This window comes from Aptenodytes patagonicus, chromosome 7, assembly GCF_965638725.1.
Source record: "Aptenodytes patagonicus chromosome 7, bAptPat1.pri.cur, whole genome shotgun sequence".
In the NCBI taxonomy this organism is placed as follows: Eukaryota; Metazoa; Chordata; class Aves; order Sphenisciformes; family Spheniscidae; genus Aptenodytes; species Aptenodytes patagonicus.
Genome location: NC_134955.1, coordinates 34,216,876 through 34,231,666, shown reverse-complemented (window position 1 = coordinate 34,231,666; position 14,791 = coordinate 34,216,876). Strand labels below are relative to the sequence as shown.

Sequence of the window (14,791 nt, the reverse complement as noted above, 5' to 3'; positions counted from 1 at the left end):
CTGAATGGCTGGCTTGCCAGGGAGGTTGCAGCTTGAGTGTCTGGCTAACAAGGTTTGATCCTAATTCACTTTATTTTTCCCCCAGTAACCCTGCATAAATCATTTGTTAGCAGAAGGCCGAAGGGATCTGTAATGAAATTAAAAGGACAGACATTTTAAGTGAATAGATAAGAATATTTTCTACCACAGTATGCAACTGCTCTGGAAATGTGAGCTATGCAGTTACTAGAGCTTGATCCAAAGTTCCTGTGCGGATGCAGAATCCTGGGGCAAGCACGGCTAGCTAGCACATGGGGCGGGTTGCAGTTGGTGCACTCCCCTCTTTCCTGATGAGTGAATGGGTGGTTTGCCTGGTTTGTAGGGCAGGAGAGAGCGTGGCCAATGGTGAGACATGTCATTTAGAAACACAATCTGGTTGTGACTCGTCTCAAGCACCTGCTGAGCGCACTTCTATGCAGAATTGTGCTCCTTACAGCACCTTTGCTAAAGCTGTCTCCAGGCCACATGGGATTCACTGTTATGGGCTTAAGCATTCTTTGTGACCCAGAAATCAGTGATGGACACCAAAACCTGGGATGAGGGGAGAGCTTGCTCTCTGTGCTGACAAAACCCTATAACTCCCAAATAAACGTGAAAAATCCCCAGAGTGGTGTATATCTGTGGGTTATATCTGCAGATTATATCTGCCTGTGAACAAGTGGCTATTGCTGTATCAGCTTGAGGACTTGGCAAATGTGGTTGTATCTCAAATGTGTAGCTACATGCACTGGGTAATGAGGCATCTCCTGCTTATTTGATGACAAGCAGATTTGGTCTGACCCACACACACTTTTTTGTTGTACATTGTGCTTTATTCTTATGATGCATTACATATTTTTGTACAAATAGGTTTGCCTACCTAATTTATCTGTCTTTGAGCTGACAGCAGCAGCTGGGCTGGGGCCAAATAGCAAGTAACCCCACTGCTTGTGAAGGAAGCCAGACTATTGCATATTGGACATGGGTATATTGCTAATGTGTTTTAGGGCCAAAGCCTGCACTTCTTGTTCACACAGACTTCCTAGTGGCTTTACTGGCAGCATTGGCTGAATAAGAGCTGGAGCGGAGCTGTAGGATTTGATTTCAGGCAATTTCTTGACCTGTAGTAACAGTCCTGTGAACCTGCATTAAATCTAGATTTTAGAATGCAAATGCCTCTGACACCATCACTGTCAGCTGGGCCTAAAATGGACCCTCCTTCCCCACAATTTTGATGTGAATATAGGATCTAAGTACATTCTCCTGAAGTGTGGGCAGTACAGTGGCCTCTGTGGGCTGAGGATGGCAAGGAGCAAGGGTACAGCTTGAAGAGGAGAGTGTCACCGTCCCTAGTGTCATTGCTCAGTAGGACTGCTTGAGGGAGGTCCTCTTCTTCAGCCAGCTGAAGCCAAGCAAATCAGCAGTGGGAGGACTACTGCAGCAGACAGTTACCGGGATGCTGAGTTCATTTCCCCTTATACTCCTCCCCTTTCCCAAAACTGCCTAAGAACAAATAATTATGTTCTTTAGGTCTGAAACCCAGCCAGAGCCTCGAGCTGCTGCTGTGTTCCCTCACCTCTAGCGCACACAGATTAACCATTTGTATATACCTGAGCACCAACACTTTCTAGGCCTTTTCAGAGGCTGATGGTTGTGCAAGTTTCATGGCATGCCTCTACAGGGGTACCCAGAGGCAGAAACACTTTCATGGTCCTACAGTAGTTTTTCTGCAATGTATTATTTAACACTGTAAGACCTGGGCCCTGCCATCGTTTTGAGCCAAAGGAAGTGCAGGAATTGCTCTCTGAAGGTGTTTATGTCTTCCTTTTCTATTTCCTGCCATTTGCCTCTCTCCTCCGTTTCACCTCAGGTCACTGCTAGTGCTCTGAACGCAGCAACAACTAGGTGGGAGAATGAGTTAAGGGGGAAAAGTCATATAGTCTCCCACAAACCTCCTGGCCGATCTTCATTGTTCCCCTCCCTCCTGTTCACTACCTTATCCTCAACAACCTGCCTGTGTTTCCAGTGTTGCAGACCGAGTGGAGCAGCGACGCAAACTGAACTGTAAATCCTTCCAGTGGTATCTGGAGAATGTCTACCCTGAGCTCAAGTGAGTCAGTTCTCCACTTGTAGAAATCTCTGAAGGATCTGGGAGGTGGGTCACAACAAGAAGCTGAGCCTTGGCGGCAGTGGGCAAAAGAGAGACTTATGCTTGGAAGAGGTTTTCCTCTGTTCTTCTTTTTGGTGAGAAACCTGTGGTTTCCTGGCTTGTATCATCACAACAACTCTGCAAAAGGTTTGTTGCTCCTGCCTCTGGGAGCCCTCTGCTCTGTCCCATACAGCTGTCCCTCAGAGATGTGCAACAGTGGTGTTTTCGGAGGTGTGGGGTGTAGGCATGTGCCAGGGCACTACATCCCTCCCCGTTAAGGCTTGGTCTCTGCCTGTTGGATGCTCTGCCTGGAGGTAGTTGAGCCAAGTAGAGCTGGACAGCCTCAGTGCAGAGGTGCGGGTGGTTCAGAGAAAGCCCCAGTGAATGCCAGAACCAGCTGTGCCTGTGGCTTCCCCTGCCACAGGTCAGGATGCAGTAGTGCTGTGGCATTGCTCTGCTGGGAGGTAGCCTGGGTAGAGCTGTGTTGTTAGCACTTGCTAGCTAACACACCCTGGCAACATATCTTTACATCTCAGTCAAGCAAAGTCTGCAGCTAACATGGGTCAAGGCTAAAACATCCAGCTGTAGTCTGGCCCTGACAGATCTTTCCTGTATTGCTACCAAGGAGACAGTGAATATGTGCTAGCACTGGGGGGAAGACTCTGGAAAAGGGGGAGGCAGAAGCAGGATAAATCAGCGTAGATATGGCTTTTTACTGTCAGTGGCCTCTTTCAGAAGAGACATCACACTGAAATGCTTGGGGTGCACCTAAAGCACATTATGCCTTCTGAAACAAAAGGGTACCCGCCCTCTGACCAAGTTCTTAATTGACTTTCGCCTCCTCCAGGCATTTCCAGTGGATAGGTAGCATGGTATTGTTCTTTTTCTGTCAAATAAAGGGGACTATGTTTCAGTAAGGGACCAGTTACGCCCTTCTAAATGTGTGTGTGCTTTGGACATTTCTGTGTACGAAATGCCATGCAATTGTTATTTTACTTCAAGGGTTCCTGAAAAGGAGCTGATTCCAGGAATAATTAAACAAAGAGGAAACTGCCTGGAGTCTCGGGCACAGGATACCACAGGGAATACATTGGCTGGCATGGGAATCTGTAAAGGAACAGTGAACAATCCACCTGTCACTCAGGTAAGGCAGGCTTCAGTTTGGTGCTTTGCTCCTGCTTCTGCCCTTTTTATTACTGGTGAATGAAAAGGCATCTCTGGCCTTGGTGGGTTTGTACAGAGGTGAATGAAGAAGAATTTGGCCATGTTAATGATTTTAACAGTAAGCAGAAAAAGAAGCTGTGCCCATCTCTTAGAGCTCGGTTGGCTCAACAGACCCAGCAGTCAGGCATAGAGTGGGAAGGGTTTGATCACTCAAAGACAACAGGTAGCGCTTGAATGCTCAGGGGTGTGACTAGTCTGTGCAGTAGGCATGCAACCAGGGTTTGAAACATGTAGCTGTTCCCACTCAGACTGTCACTTGCGTGTGCTCTGCTTCACCGTCCAACCCATGAGAACTGGTCCTGGGATGTGCTTGGCTAGTACCCTGGCACGTGGGTAAGAGATTTTCCCAGGATCAGAAACGTTCCTTGGTCTGCCGGTTCAGCTGTAGCTGCAGATGGTTTGAATTGTGCCGTTTTACAGATGTGTTTCAGTATAAAGCCCAAACAGAGTTTAAATAGCTAAGACCACAGCTGCAGTAATTTGGTGCAGCTCTCCTAACTGCAGTGGAGCTGTTCTGGTTTATACCATCTGATGATCTGCACTCAGCCTCTTCTTTTGGTGACTGAAAGCAGCAGGGAAGCAGCTTGAGAAAGTTAAGGGTCACAGTAGGATATTTTATGCCAGAAAATACATATTCACATCTGTTAACTGTTGGAAACCAGTTTGCAGCCAGTGTTCAACATGCCATTTAATCTGACTCATTGTTCCATGTCGTTACCGTTTGAAATCTCTGAAACTTATTGCATTTTGTATTTCTTCCTTGGGGAAAGTATAATAATAATAGTTAATTGGGTTAGGTATCCATCTAGTGAGAGGAGGGAAAAATGAAGTGGCTTGTGCTTTATGTGTGCTGGTGATATATGTTAGCCCGTGGATATGCTTGCATGTGTTTTGCTTCACTTGACAGTCTATAGGTCCCAGATACCTGTTACAGAACATATCTGCTGTGTAAAATATATGCAGAAGCAGTTGCATGTCATGTAAATCAGGGATCAGGGACCTCCCTGCTTTGTAGGCCTAAACCTGTAAAGCTGCAGAGCAGGGAGTTCCATGGGATCCAAGGTTAATCAGACAGCTCAGATGGTATGGGGAGCCAGCTGCAGGCTTTGAAATAGTCATGCTGCACCAAGCCTGAGCATAAACTTCTGATCAGGTGAAGACTGCTGTCATAGTCTTCCCAGGGAGCCTTTGGTAAGAGTTGAACAAAGGATACAAGTTTTTGAAATACCTGATAGAAAAAACTTTCTCCCTCATCTGATAACCATTATGATCCTAATGGAACCTTTCTTTTTCTTATGCCAAAGGAGTGGGTATTCAGTGACCCTGTAATTAGACAGCAGGACAAGTGTCTTTCCATTACTTCCTTCTCTACTGGCTCTCAGATCACACTGGAAGCCTGCAATCAAAAAGATGGCAGACAGGTAGGTAACTGTGCACCTGTTTTTAATCCCTCCATTGCTACATACCAGTGTTCCTACATCAGCACAGCCTGCAAGGGCAAACCTAGTACTATCAAAGTGTATAAAAGGCCCTTCCATTCTTCTGCATCTCCCTCTCTGGTGTGTTTCATAAGCTCGGATGTATGAGACTGCCCGGAACCAAAGCGGGGAGCACAGACCCATACTGGGGTGTGGGAGTCTGCTCTGCCTGGGCCCTCGGCCGTGTGGTTAGCTCCAGCTCAGTAGCACCCCGACCTCACTCCTTGTATACGTTTATGTTCAGCTGGATCAGTGCATGGATGGAGCACAGCATCAGAGAGGGGTAGATAAGCAGCAAATGCTTTGAGATACCCAAGGGAAGGGCGGTGTGTACTATCATTTGTTTACTTATTTAGAAGTGAGAGAACTGTGTTCTTTGTGCTGTCTTTGGACATGTGAACAGACCTCTAAAACTGAGTGTGTGCAACTCATTCGAGAAATACCGACTGACATAAAGCACCGTATGTTCCACCCAAACTGCTCCCTGAGGAAAAATACACAGCAGCAGTGTTCCCAACAAAATGCAGTGTTCCCAACAAAATGCAGATCTGTGACTCTTATGCTGTTTCCAAGATCTGCATCCCTGATCTGTCAGGACACATAAGTCATTTTGCCTTACAGCACAAGGTAAGAGATGGCCTCTGCAATGGCCAGGGTGCCCTCACAGGGATGTGTGTGCCTTTTTATCAGAACTGGGCAAAACACAGCAGGTGACAACATAGCACTGGCAGACAGTGGACTGGGCTTGTTTTATCCCTAGTTCCTGTGCTTCCCTCTACACCAAAACAGAACACATTTTCTGTCATCTAAGGCTATGGTGGCTCTGTGTTTTCTGACACATCTATTGTTTTGATAGCCCAAAGGTAGGAGACGGCTCAGCCTGCTACCAGTCCTCAGCAGCATCCTCTTTTGTCAGTACTTTTTATTGCTATACGAATCTCTGAATGTAGTTCTTCCTGAAAGAAAGCACTGAAATCCAGTCTTGCCCATTTATGGAAAGCCTGTGTAGACTTTCCTCTGGAGGGCTGGTTAATGCAGAAATGTCTTGAAGAGTTGTCACCGTGAATACGCTGGGAAAACTCTGAGTTCAGATTAGCCTTGCAAGGATATCCCAGGTGAGCTGTGCTTGCCTGCTCCTTTTTCTTGTTGGTGATCACTCACCCCCTCGCTGTGTAATTAGGTCACTTTGCTTCCCCTTAGGTGCCTTGCAACATTTTCCTCCCTGGCAGCAGAGAGGACCCTAGCAGCTGCCAAAATCAGCTGTCTTTCCTCGCCTCCCCTGTCATGGAAGGACAAGGGTCCCCTGAAGCGGGGTGGAGTACAAGCCCTATTAGACAGAAGAGAGATTAATCCACACTAACACAAGCAGGCTCATTCTGCTGCTGGAATAGGATTTATTGAGCCTTGATGTGTTGATTATATACAGGCTCATTATAAAGACATGCACACACACTTAAGGATGTGAGCTGTTGTTTTCCATTACCTTATGTGAACAAACTGCACTTAAATCAAGGACTTGAGCTAGCAGATGATTTAGCCAACTGACTGTAAGCAAGGATTTTGCTTAAGCATTTCAAATAATTAGAGACTGATTTGAATCACAGCTGCCATTCCAAACTACTTTGCGGCTGAAGGGATGAGGTGGGAGAAGTGCATTTGAATTTTTAATCTAATTTGGGTTGAAATGCTCTGAAATGTTGGGGTTTTTTTGGAAGTCCCAAACGCCCATTTCAGATTTCTGCTTATAAAGCCAGTTCTACTTGCAATGCTCAAGTTTGTTGTGTTCTTGGGGAACGTTGTTATGGTCCCTTCCTTCCATAAACACACAGTAATTGTTGTTAATACTGACATTGGATTTTAATTAGCTTGAAGTCAGTCATCTTTGCAAACTATCCCATTCTCTCTTCTCCATTTCTTTTCTAGAGGGGCCACCTGCATCTAACGCAATGTTTTCTGCTTACTTTGGGAACTGACTCTTTCTCTGCTGGGTCCTAGCTAGAGTGGAAAGTGAAGCTAACAACTTTTATGGGGGTCATCTGAGAGTTTATGTCTGGGCTGACAAGGCGTGTTTCTGGCAACAGAGAGCCAAGACAGAGAGGGAGTCTTGTTCTTCCTGGGTTGGCAGCTTGCAGAACCCCCTGCCTAGGATGTCACCCAAGCCCAGCTCCTGATATTTGGGAGGTTGAATTTCAAGGAAATGGCCACTGCTGTAGAAACTTTGAAGTGCGAAATGATAGAGCAAAGCTGGAGGGAACAAACTCCTTCAGTTGCCTCTGAAGGAGGCAACTTGCCTGTCTCCCCATGGGTACTCACAGCCCGAAGTGTGAGTGCTGGGGGGAGAGCAGTGTTTTCAAACTACACATGGGTGTAGCCACTCCTCAGTTCAAGTGGGCTTCTCAGAAAGTCAGAGGGGCTGAGTGGGAGTCGAGGAAGGGAAGTTGAGCTACTTCAGAGAGGTGGAGGTGGCAAGCAAAAGCCCCGAGTAGGTGGTCTGAATCGAAGGGGGTGAGCCTGGGCAACGTGCATCACACATACAATATCTTAAGAGGAGACGGCGGCATGATGAAAAGCCCATCTTTGAACATCTCTGGTGTCACTGTCATCAGAGGCCTGTGGTAGAAGACGTTTCGACTTTTCTGGATCTAGACTTCATGTCTACGTCTGAGTGATGCAAAAGCAAGATTTCTGACACAAGATGGGGCTTCATTTTTTAGTGTCACCAGAGCAGATTGGTTAGATCCTTATGACAGCACCATACAGCTCCTAAAGTTGCTTTCTGTTTTCAAACATACTGAATCTGTGCCCATGCTACACAGCTGTTGTGCATTAAGCGTGTCCACAGGGCAGATAATTTTGTTGTTATTTTTGAGTGCTAACAACAGTCCATCTAACATATATGTAATACTCTAGTGGAGACTTTACAGTATTATGAGCTGTATCTAGAGTATTACTTCAAAATAAGTCTAGAACTTTGCAAGTAGGAGGATACGAGACAATGGTCAAAATTTAGATGGTTTTTGGTTCTGTCAGACTATTCTCCCTTGGGTTGAAAGGAACCAGGAACAAAATCTATTTGGCACCATGATCCCGTTGATCATTCAACAGCAACAGCTGGCACCGCTAGCAGAAGACCAGCCAAGAGCTATTCTGCATAATCAGAACTAGATTTCAAACCAGATGGATGTTATCCATAATGTTATTTGGAGAATAGCATTTTTTAGTTGAATGCACAATAAATTGTTGCCTTTAGCTTTGGTTTTGGCTCTGACTGACGGTGGGAGTGGCGTTTTAATTTGTACTATAGTGAGGACAAATAGAAGGCAAAGTGAGAGTCAGAAACTAAAACAGGAGAAAGAAAATGAGAAACACTGGCACAGTATTTCCCAACAGAACAAGAAGCATGCTGAGAAATCCTATTAAACAGCCATATTTCATTAAAATGTGCTGAAGGAATGTGACCCCAGCCTGAAAATGAGGACACTAAGTTTTCTTGTGAGACAAACACTGTTTGAAGTCCTGTGTGCCTTTAGACATGATTGGGAAATTTTTCCCACCTTGCTTCTCAGTGTATCATATTACCTGAAGTGCAGACAAATGCAATTTTATATAGACTATCAGAAAAGAGAAGGAGTGAAAACCTATCTGTTCTGGAAGCACCTGACTTTTGATTACCCTGAAAAATTACACTAGTGTAAATACTTTCTGCTCTTGTATATATTGGGTAGAAGAGGACGGGCTGTTTCTGACTTTTCTCTTAGTAATTGCACATGGAGTGCCTCTATCCAGTCACCTCAAAGTACTTTACAACAATAGATAATAAAGATGGAGAGAGAGCTTTACAAAAGAGTGGGGAAATTTTTGGTTGACACTGGGGAAGAGGATCAAGACACAGTGTTACAAAGAAAATACAGATTCTTATTTTTCCATCTCCACTCCGAACCTGCTGTGACCAGTAAACTGTATTATCTCCATCTGCACAAGAAAGGGAGACCAAGGAAGATTTTCAAGCCAAAATTTTTCAGATTGTGCAATGCTTATATCTTCCAAAAGCTTTCCTTCCAAGTACAGGCCAGTCATAATGTCTGGGTGTAGGAGAGGAAAGGACTCCCTCTAATGTTTGGCTGCGTATGCAGGAGGTGTCTGTTTGGTTTTCCTAAAGATGGGCATCATCACTGTCATTTAAAAGTTAGCTGTCCAGGCTCCCCTTGTGGTCTGTGGAGAAAGCTGGGCCCTCCCAGAAGGTGCTTGTACCTTGGACCCCTCCATAAGTATGTCACCAGGTGACTAGTTTAGACTAAGTTGTCCAGCTCTGAGGTGGCTGACAGTGGGAGATGAGCATCCTATCTCCTGTTTCCACCCATTCCTACTGCCCACTCTCAAGGGTCTGACATATGATGTGTCCCTACAGGGTTAGGCGTTGGGCTGTCCTTGGTAATGCTGTGGTCTGGCAGTCAGGCAGGGGCGTCATGTGAAAAGTTCAGGTGAAGTCAGGGGAGTTGCTCTGGTATCTCACAGAGGGCAGCAAAGCACAGTTTCTGACCAGAAAGGGTAGAATCCATCATTCTGAAAATGCCACTTCCATGTGAGATGAGGAGCCCTGCTTTGGCTTTTACTGTCAGTATGCTTTATAATAGCTCCATGCATGGCACCTCCCTGCAGCCCAGATGAGCCTTATATTCAATTCTGTCACCTTTTCAGCGTTTCTCCTCCCCCTTCCCCATCCTCGCCCCACTTTCTGTTGAACATAGGGATCCGGGATGACTTGAAACGCTCGCTGGGCTTTCCAGTGGTGTGATTCACTAAGAAGCTGATTGATTTGGTGTAGTTTGTTAGCAGCAGAAAATGTGCTCTGGTGAGTGTTTGCTGGTGTCCTGCTGTGTCTGTTGCTGTAGACTCTCCCTACAGACGTCACAGTGGGTACCTGCTCAGCATGGAGAGATGACACAGCAGTGGGTCTCTGATCTGGAGGAATAACATGAACGAGCCTCCCAGTGGTGCTAGTTTTCTCCTGAATGGCTAGGGGGGAGAAGAAAACCAGTGTCTCTTGGTAATTGCCCTTGTCCTCCATCTCAAATCTCATAACAGCATACTCCTTTAGAGCAGGGTCTTCTGGTGAGCTATGGGGCGTGTGGGAGAGATGGCTGGCGGGCATTCTCTAGCACATGCACAGAGGAAAGCAAAGGAGGAGGCTGGGAATTCACAAGTATAGAGAGGTGGAGGGGGGGCGTGGAGGGCAAGGAAGAGTTTCCCTTTGCACATTAGGTGTGCTTTGGAGAAGGTCAAAAGTCTCTTCACTGAGGTGTCTGTGACCCTGGGAAACAGTGGTGGGGAGGCTGTTGTGCAGAGACTGAACCAGCTCGGCACAGTGTGCTGCTTTCCAGGGGAGAAGGCCTCCTGCCTTCCACTCCATCATTACAGCTGCTGCTTTATGGTATTAACTCTTCCTCAGCTGTTTGCAGGGAGACTTCTGCCAGATGAGAGCCAGATGGCTCTAGGACCTGTGTAGCTACGCATTGGGTTGCAGCAGCTAGTGATGGCATTACAGTGCACAGACTGCATTGTACCTTCCTCTCCATCATCACTACATTCCTCTGCCCCCTTGCCTATTAAAACCAGCTTCTTCCTGCTGCACAAAGAGCTCTCCTTCAGTGGTATCCTGTCAGTCAGGGCTAGCAGTGCTGGCAAAGTGATCCTGCCTCTGGTATTTAGTGTGAAGGAATATGTGATACAGGAGCAACGGATTACTCTGGGCTTTGCAGCTGCCCTGCCCTCCAAGAAACATAACCAGCACACAGATTTGGAGGAGAGTTGCCAGCAATATGTGAACATAACTGGATGTCTTAAACCACGCAGCATGTGGCAATGTTTGCTGTGTTACCCAAGAATTAAAATGTTGGTAAGTTTTGACATTGTCTGGATATTGCAGGAATTTTTTTATTCCCTTTGCATATCATTTCTGCAACAGCCTTGAGGTCCATTAGTGCTGTCAAGCTGTTTCTTTTTCTTCATCAGTCTCACGGGTTAGCCAAAACATCCTCATAGTATTCCTAAGCTGTTTACTGTCTGAACGCCCAGACCCTAGTTCTAACTGGGTCATCTGCGTGACTGTGAAAAGAGTGATGGGAAAATCCCTGGAGCCTGGAGCACTCAATCCAATAACCTGCTGATCTCAGCTGTGCCCCACTGGAGGGAAATGGCACAGCCTCATCTGGGAGATCCCAAGTCCACAGACTTGTTTTTACTTTTTTTCTCCTCACTATCAGCCGCAGTGGTCCCAGTTCTTTCCAGCAGGGATGGAAGGTACAGCCCTTTCCCAGCAGAATTTGCAGTTCAAGGTTAGGACATATGCTTTGTTTCCTGGAAAGCAGCACAACCAAAGTGGACCTTCAGGAAAGGGTTGCATGTGGGACCTTGTGGATATGCTCTGAGGGGAGCAGACTCAGAGGACAGCACTGCAGAAAGCAGAGCGATATGTACTGAGAAGCTGTCAAATGGACACGTATAAACTGAAATGTTGGCAGGACAGATAAGATTACGAAGAAGAGCCAGCTGAGAAGGGTGCAGAGCTATGGAGAGCTTTCAATGTGGTACTGATAAAAATCTTGAATTTGATGAGAGGAGAGATGAGGGGACATGGAAGAGAGAGAGATACAATGTAGTCAAGCAGCAGGAAGTGTGATTTTTGCTTTCTGTGATGCACGCAGCATGGGCGGCAAGCAGGAGGAGCTGGAAGCCATTGTGCAGCGGGAGAGATATGACTTAGTCACCCTCACAGAAACATGGTGGGGTGACTCTCATGACTGGAGTGCTGCAATGGATGGCTACAGACTCTTCAGAAGGGACAGGCGAGGAAGGAGAGGCGGTGGGGTGGCCCTGTATGTTAGGGAGTGTTTTGATTGTATAGAGCTCAACGATTGTGATGATGGTACAGTTGAGTGTCTATGGGTAAGGATGAGGGGGAAGGCCAACGAGGCAGATATCCTGCTGGGAGTCTGTTATAGACCACCCAACCAGGATGAAGGGGCGGATGAAGTGTTCTATAAGCGGCTGGCAGAAGTCTCTCAATCGCTAGCCCTTGTTCTCGTGGGGGACTTCAACTTCCCGGACGTCTGCTGGAAATACAACACGGCAGAGAGGAAGCAGTCTAGGAGGTTCCTGGAGTGTGTGGAAGACAACTTCCTGACACAGCTGGTAAGTGAGCCTACCAGGGGAGGTGCCTCGCTCGACCTGCTGTTTACTAACAGAGAAGGACTGGTGGGAGATGTGGTGGTCGGAGGCCGTCTTGGGCTTAGCGACCATGAAATGATAGAATTCTCGATTCTTGGTGAAGTAAGGAGGGGGGGCAGCAAAACCGCAACCATGGACTTCCGGAGGGCGGACTTTGGCCTGTTCAGGACGCTGGTTGAGAGAGTCCCGTGGGAGACGGTCCTGAAGGGCAAAGGGGTCCAGGAAGGCTGGACAATCTTCAAGAAGGAAGTCTTAAAGGCGCAGGAGCAGGCTGTCCCTGTACGCTGTAAGAAGAACGGGCGGGGAAGACGACCGGCCTGGCTGAACGGGGAGCTCTTGCTGGGACTCAGGAAAAAAAGGAGAGTTTACCGCTTGTGGAAGAAGGGGCAGGCGACTCAAGAAGAGTACAGGGATCTTGTTAGGTCGTGCAGAGAAGAAATGAGAAAGGCAAAAGCCCAGCTAGAACGCAATCTGGCCGCTGTCGTTAGAGACAACAAAAAAAGTTTTTACAAATATATTAATGACAAGAAGAGAGCCAAGGAGAATCTCCATCCTTTATTGGATGCAAGGGGGAACATTGTCACTGAGGATGAGGAAAAGGCTGAGGTACTCAATGCCTTCTTTGCCTCAGTCTTTAACAGGCAGACCAGTTATCCTCAGGGTACTCGGCCCCCCGAGCTGGAAGACGGGGACGGCGAGCAGGATGAACCCCCCGTAATCCAAGAGGAAGCAGTCAATGACCTGCTACGCCACCTGGACACTCACAAGTCTATGGGGCCGGATGGGATCCACCCGAGAGTGCTGAGGGAGCTGGCGGAGGTGCTCGCCAAGCCGCTCTCCATCATTTATCAGCAGTCCTGGTTAACGGGGGAGGTCCCGGACGACTGGAGGCTTGCCAATGTGACACCCATCTACAAGAAGGGACGGAAGGAGGATCCGGGGAACTACAGGCCTGTCAGCCTGACCTCGGTGCCGGGGAAGATTATGGAGCGGTTCATCTCGAGGGTGCTCACAAGGCATGAGCGGGACAACCAGGGGATCCGGCCTAGCCAGCACGGATTCATGAAAGGCAGGTCCTGCTTGACCAACCTGATCTCCTTCTATGACCAGGTGACCCGCCTAGTGGATGAGGGAAAGGCTGTGGATGTGGTCTACCTCGACTTCAGCAAGGCCTTTGACACTGTCTCCCACAGCATTCTCCTCGAGAAGCTGGCGGCTCACGGCTTAGACAGGTGGACTCTGCGCTGGGTCAAAAACTGGCTGGATGGCCGGGCCCAGAGAGTGGTGGTGAATGGAGTTACATCCAGTTGGCGGCCGGTCAGGAGCGGTGTTCCCCAGGGCTCAGTACTGGGGCCGGTCTTGTTTAATATCTTTATTGATGATCTGGATGAGGGGATTGAGTGCACCCTCAGTAAGTTTGCAGACGACACCAAGCTGGGCGGCAGTGTTGATCTGCTCGAGGGTAGGAAGGCTCTGCAGAGGGACCTGGACAGGCTGGATCGATGGGCCCAGGCCAACTGTATGAGGTTCAACAAGGCCAAGTGCCGGGTCCTGCACTTCGGCCACAACAACCCCATGCAGCGCTACAGGCTTGGGGAAGAGTGGCTGGAAAGCTGCCCAGCAGAGAAGGACCTGGGGGTGTTGGTCGACAGCCGGCTGAACATGAGCCGGCAGTGTGCCCAGGCGGCCAAGAAGGCCAATGGCATCCTGGCCTGTATCAGAAATAGTGTGGCCAGCAGGAGTAGGGAAGTGATCGTGCCCCTGTACTCGGCCCTGGTGAGGCCGCACCTCGACTACTGTGTTCAGTTTTGGGCCCCTCACTACAAGAAGGACGTCGAGGTGCTGGAGCGTGTCCAGAGAAGGGCAACGAGGCTGGTGAGGGGTCTGGAGAACAAATCTTATGAGGAGCGGCTGAGGGAACTGGGGTTGTTCAGCCTGGAGAAAAGGAGGCTGAGGGGAGACCTCATCGCTCTCTACAACTACCTGAAAGGAAGTTGTAGTGGGGTGGGTGTTGTTCTTTTCTCCGAAGTAACAAGCGATAGGACGAGAGGAAATGGCCTCAAGTTGCGCCAGGGGAGGTTTAGATTGGATGTAAGGAAAAATTTCTTTAGTGAAAGAGTGGTTAAACATTGGAACAGGCTGCCCAGGGAAGTGGTGGAGTCCCCATCCCTGGAGGTATTTAAAAGACGTGTAGATGAGGTGCTTAGGGACATGGTTTAGTGGGCATGGTGGTGTTGGGTTGACGGTTGGACTCGATGATCTTAGAGGTCTTTTCCAACCTCAATGATTCTATGATTCTATGATTTGGATTGCTTTCCATGTTGGGAGAGCTTTCAATGCTTTGCTTTCTATGGATTAGAAAGAAACCATAGAAGGGTTTCAGGTTTTGACAGGTATCTGGGTGCCTAGAGATGCAGGACAAAGAATGGCAGGGAAATTGTGAATATAATATGCTTTTGAAAATGCCAGTAGTTGCTGATTTTTGTGTTGTTTGCCTTCTCCATGCTTCTGAATATCTAGCCCTATAATTCAGCTAAACTCAAACTCCAGGTATCATTAATACAGATAACCAGTGCTTTGGAGATGCTGCCCATACCCAGATTTTCAGTCTCCCCAGTTGTTGGGCTATACTTGAGGTTTATGCTCAGCCTTTCTCCTCCAGCTTGGACACACAGTTCCCTGGTGAAATGGAAGT

At 47.8% G+C, this 14,791-nt stretch overlaps 1 protein-coding gene across 2 annotated transcripts in view; it reads left to right on the top strand.

The window, feature by feature from the left end:
• Positions 1–14,791, top strand: part of GALNT16 (polypeptide N-acetylgalactosaminyltransferase 16) — an 81,284-nt gene that overhangs the window by 62,604 nt on the left and 3,889 nt on the right. For both annotated transcript variants that reach the window (XM_076344805.1, XM_076344804.1), the window contains exons 12-14: positions 2,045–2,128; positions 3,170–3,311; positions 4,696–4,812. In XM_076344805.1, coding sequence (XP_076200920.1) covers positions 2,045–2,128; positions 3,170–3,311; positions 4,696–4,812 — 343 coding nt within the window. The remainder of the gene's footprint in view (positions 1–2,044; positions 2,129–3,169; positions 3,312–4,695; positions 4,813–14,791) is intronic.